Raw genomic sequence first — 4,712 nt, 5'->3', positions numbered from 1 at the left:
CTTGAAGGGAAGAAGCGTGAACAAGCAGAGAGGCTGGGCATGGGCTTGGTGTCCAGAAGGTACTTGGCTGTGGATGGTGTAGGACAGACAGGTGTCTTGGAAGCACCCTGCTCTGGATAAGTTTCCTGAAGGCAGTAGCTTGCTGCTGTTGTAACAGATAAGGAGCTGATTTGAAGTGCTTGTGTGCTGGGCTATGTCTAAAAATGCTTCAGGCTCCAGAAGGCATGGGCACTCTGTTCAGAGGTTCTAGTTCTCATTTCAGCTCTTCCAAAGATGCATGTGGCCTGTCAGTGCCCAGCCCTAGAGCCCTGCTGCTTGACAGATGTCCCCCTGTGGAATACTTCCCTAAGAAGGTAGCTCAAGAGTTCTGAGGGAGTCAGGATAAGCTAGATAAATGGAGAAGGGGATCTTGTGGCATCCCACAAGACTTGTGGCACCTGGCCAGATTGAGTTTTGAGGCAGCCTGGTTGTAGGGGCTGGATGCTGTTGAACTCGTTGGCCCTGACTGCCTGTTTGTTGTGCTAGTTCCATTTCACACTCGGTGATGTCCGAGATGCAAGTAATTGAGCAGGAGACGCCGCTGGCTGCAAAATCTTCCCGCTCTCAGTTGGACTTGTTTGAAGATGCCGGAAGCTTCACATCTGGACCCCCCAAGTAAGACTTGGCTTCAGTGTAGTCTTTGGCTCATTCCTCAATTTAATGTCTTGCCTAAATTACCTATTTTTGGTACCTAGGTACAAATACAGTCCCTTCTCATTTGAAGATGCCTTTGGCTCACGATGGGAAACGGACTCTTCATGGGGTATGGACAAAGAGGAGGAACCTGAAGTGACCATTTCCAGTATTCGGCCAGTTTCAGAGAGGTAAAGTGCCTGCCACTTCTCCTGTTCCTTCCTTGTGTGTGGGACAAAGGGATAGGTCTAGGTGCTGTGGGGAGAGATGCTGCTGTGCTATGACAGGAGCCTTGTGCTGCAGAAGGTAACTTGCACAGACAAGCCCGAGAAAAAGGGCTTTTAATGAAAGAGGCTTTGCCACTTCTTTGCCTATCGTGTCCCTAATTTTGATACAGCCTTTATGGTCACCAAGTGCTGGCTGTCCTGAGGTGGGGAGAGAAAAACCCTGATGGTAGCTAGCACTTGAGGATTTGTTACTTTCCTTTGATCAGATGGGGTGTGAGAGAGAAGTCTGTTTCTTTCCTGTGTTGGTGAAGCTTAAGCTGAGATGTTTCCTCTCTTCTTTCCTCAGACCCACCAGTAGGCGGGAAACAGAGAACAGGCCATCAGTTGTGGAATCCAACGAAGCTCGGCAGAAGTTTGCAGGGGCTAAAGCCATCTCTTCAGATATGTTCTTCGGGCGGGAGGCAGATGCTGAGGTAGATGCATTCTGCAGTGCTTAAGCTGGTACAGCTGTGGCTTCATCTCCTCCTGTTTGCTCAGGTCCTACTTTGCTCCCTTCCTTTCTAACTGTTTTGTTTTGCTCTCTGCTGCAGTATGAAGCCAGATCCCGACTGCAGCAGCTCTCGGGCAGCAGTGCCATCAGCTCGGCAGACCTGTTTGGAGAGGCTGAGAATGCACACTCAGGTTTGTTGGCATTCAGCGGGTTGTGGAAGGGGCAGCTTTGGAGGACTTAGACTGGAGGGGGTCGGGGTGCTCTCTGGAGGTGGGGAACTCCAGCCTAACTCCTGCTGGTTCTCCTAGGTGGCGTGTCAATTGGAAATGTCCTGCCTGCAGCTGACATTGCACAGTTCAAGCAAGGAGTGAAATCGGTTGCTGGCAAGATGGCTGTCCTAGCCAATGGGGTGATGAACTCCCTCCAGGTGAGGTTACACTATGGTACCTTCAGACAGGCTCTTGTCATGCTCGGGGACCTTCACCATATCCTAGCTTCTGCTGGAATTATCATTGTCTTCTCAAATTATGTGGAAGGTCCCAGGTAGAGACCTATCTGTTGTAGCTGATGACTACCCTGTAATAGCTGAGCAATTCCAGGTGGCTATTGAACTCTGCTTGGCCAACATTACTCTCCTGCTGGACAGGACACCTTGTTATGTCAGATAGGCCTTTCCCCACAAATCCCAGGCAGAACTTAAGGCCATTTTACTTCCTGCCTTTGCATGGTGTCCTGTCTAGGTAACCTTGTGCTGCATTTCAATCCCAAACACCCCAAGACCTTGGGGATCTTATCAATGTCTATAAATACCTGAAATGTGGGGGCCAAATGGATGGGGCTGGGCTTTTTTCAGTAGTACCCAGTGACAGGACAAGGGGCAATGGGCAAAAACTGGAACACCAGAAGTTCCAGACAAACTTAAGGAAAAGCTTCTTTCCTGTGAGGGTGCCAGAGCCCTGGGACAGGCTGCCCAGAGGGGGTGTGGAGTCTCCAACTCTGGAGATGTTCAAAACCCACCTGGACACTTTCCTGTGCAACCTGCTGTAGGGAACCTGCTGTTTAGGGAACCTGCTTTAGCAGGGGGGTTGGACTGGATGATCTCCTGAGGTCCCTTCCAACCCCCACCATTCTGTGATTGTGTGACCTTGTTATTTGTCTTTGGAGTTTGCATGAAGTGTTGTAGCATGGTGTCTTGGTGTGTTTCCTCCCCAGGATCGTTACGGCTCATATTGATGACCCAGGGACTGCAAGTCAAAGGAAAGCCAGCAAGAGGCACTGATGCAACCTTTGCCTGGAGTAAACTCTGCAGGATTGATTGTCTTAGTTTGTCTGGGGTGGGTGGGAAGGGGAGAAGAAGGTAAGCAGAGGGGGTCAGGACACGGTTGTGCCCAGGATGCTTTCCAAATATCTCTGGATTCCACTTTATTAAAATTCAATGTGCCCTCATACCCACTGCTATCTACTAGCCAGTGGAGATAGGCCTTCTGACAGGGTTCACCTTACTGCTGTAAAAGATACGACAGGAACTCCTGGGCTGCCTCCCCAGTGCTCCTGTCCTTGGCTTATACCTTAGCTCACCAAGTGACAGAGGGAAGGGGAATGCTGTTTCTCTGAACATCATGTTACCTGATTCCCATGGACATGACTGTTTTTTTGTTCTGCTCAGCGCTCCCAATCCATGGTGCTGTGGAGTCCTCTGTATTTGCAGGGTTTGACTTTTACCATGGGATAATCCTTTTTACTGTCTTGTAAACCAGCATATATTGATGCAGGAGGAAAAAAAAAAACAATCAAAGAAAGCAAAGATTATTTTTTTAGCTTCTAATTACATCATCAGCAAAAAAGGCCCAGGTAAAGAACTACTGTATTTACTGGATTCCTGGTTATTTTGTTGCCCAGCTTTGGAGCGAGGTCAAAGTCCTGAGCCTCTGATTTCACCATGAGGTGAACTTCTGAAGTTCAGCAGTGAGTGAGGACTGTCATTTTAGTCCTGTTCATCTTGGCTCTCTGCTCCTGATTCTGGTTTTAACAAGAACATATTTTTCTCTTCCTTTGCCTATGGTGTTGAGGGCTGGGTAGTAAGAAAAAGGGGAGGGGGATAGAGCCAGTTACACACTAACCATTAGGGAAAAGAGAGGCTGGGGCTGCTTGTTGTGAAGTTCCTGGCAGCATCGTGCTCTCTGGGGCTGTGAACAGGCTTGCACCTCTCCAGCTGGAGAGTCTGCGGTGCCTGGGGGGGAGAAGGGAAAGGCTGTTATGCCACTGCAGGCAGATGTTTCACTGTCCTGGGGTGCTGTGGTGGGGTAGGAGGGTGATAAGGGTTGGCCCTTCCTGTCACCGTGTCCTAGGGCTCTGAGGGGTGGCCTGGTGAGGAACCCAGCAAGTGGCCTGGGCTGCTAGTACCGCCGTCCTACCCTGCTCTGCTCCCCTTCCCCCAGAGCTGCTACCCCCAGCAGCACCCTGAGGAGGGGCTGGGGCAGCTGAGAAGACCCCAGACACAGCAGCAGCCATACACAGCGTGCTTTATTGTCACAGTCACTGACCCCATGGCTGGGAAAGAAAGCACAGTTAGCAAGCACATTAATAAATAAAATAACTTACAAGCAATAAATAACCCCTCCCGCTACCTCCAGAGGTGGGGCTGTGGCACAAACTCAGCAGTAGTTATGGGATTAGTCTTAAAATAGCTCCAGCATGTGTTGAATCCACTCAGCTTAGGGCTACTGTAAGCTTTGGGCTTGGCATCACACTGCAGTGTTTGATGAACAGGAGGAGCAAGGAGAGAAACTGAAGTTCCCCAGGAAATAACTGGTCTGCAAGCTGAGGCACAAGAGCTGGGCTAGATAAAAAGTGAAGGAAACTGCCAATCTGTTGAGTTAGTTACCAGTAACACAACCAGACACTACTTATTTTTGTAGTTGTAAGAGCTACACTGTGATGCTACAACAATGCCAGTATTTAGAGAAAAAATACCTGGGACTTGTTTGATAACTGCTTCCTTCTCCCCTAGTGCTTCTGCCCACCCAGCCCCAGCAGATGCTCTCCATGTTTGCAAGGCACAGCACCTGTGGCCAAGGAATTTAAAGACACTTTTTTTTTTTTTCCCTATCTCTCTCCCCCTCCCCTTCAACCCCTCTGAAGCTCGCTTTTCCAAATGACCTTAATATGCTGTTGGAGGCAGTGGGAAGCCTCACAGAAGGGAAGTTGGTCCAGCAGAGGAGCAGACAGCACTATGCAGTACTTACTGGGACCTAGCTTATTTGCTGTATTTGCTTTGGCAAGTCTTGGACACAGAGGAGGAAGCAGAGGCAGGTGGCATGGCA

At 49.6% G+C, this 4,712-nt stretch overlaps 1 protein-coding gene across 1 annotated transcript in view; it reads left to right on the top strand.

Moving 5' to 3' along the window:
• The window catches only part of ARFGAP2 (ARF GTPase activating protein 2), a gene marked incomplete at its 5' end in the record, with an annotated part of 8,780 nt that extends 5,534 nt beyond the window's left edge, over positions 1 to 3,246 (top strand). The window contains 7 exon segments of the mRNA XM_029083879.1: positions 1 to 59; positions 526 to 654; positions 735 to 863; positions 1,246 to 1,372; positions 1,490 to 1,580; positions 1,698 to 1,816; positions 2,602 to 3,246. The exon segment at positions 1 to 59 is cut by the window's left edge and continues 49 nt beyond it. Coding sequence (XP_028939712.1) covers positions 1 to 59; positions 526 to 654; positions 735 to 863; positions 1,246 to 1,372; positions 1,490 to 1,580; positions 1,698 to 1,816; positions 2,602 to 2,622 — 675 coding nt within the window.
• Between the last annotated feature and the right edge of the window lie 1,466 nt (positions 3,247 to 4,712).

Source organism: Antrostomus carolinensis, unplaced genomic scaffold (genome assembly GCF_000700745.2).
Source record: "Antrostomus carolinensis isolate BGI_N321 unplaced genomic scaffold, ASM70074v2 scaffold4622, whole genome shotgun sequence".
NCBI lineage: Eukaryota > Metazoa > Chordata > Aves > Caprimulgiformes > Caprimulgidae > Antrostomus > Antrostomus carolinensis.
Note: the sequence above shows the minus strand (reverse complement) of the source record. Positions and strands in the feature narration are given on the sequence as shown.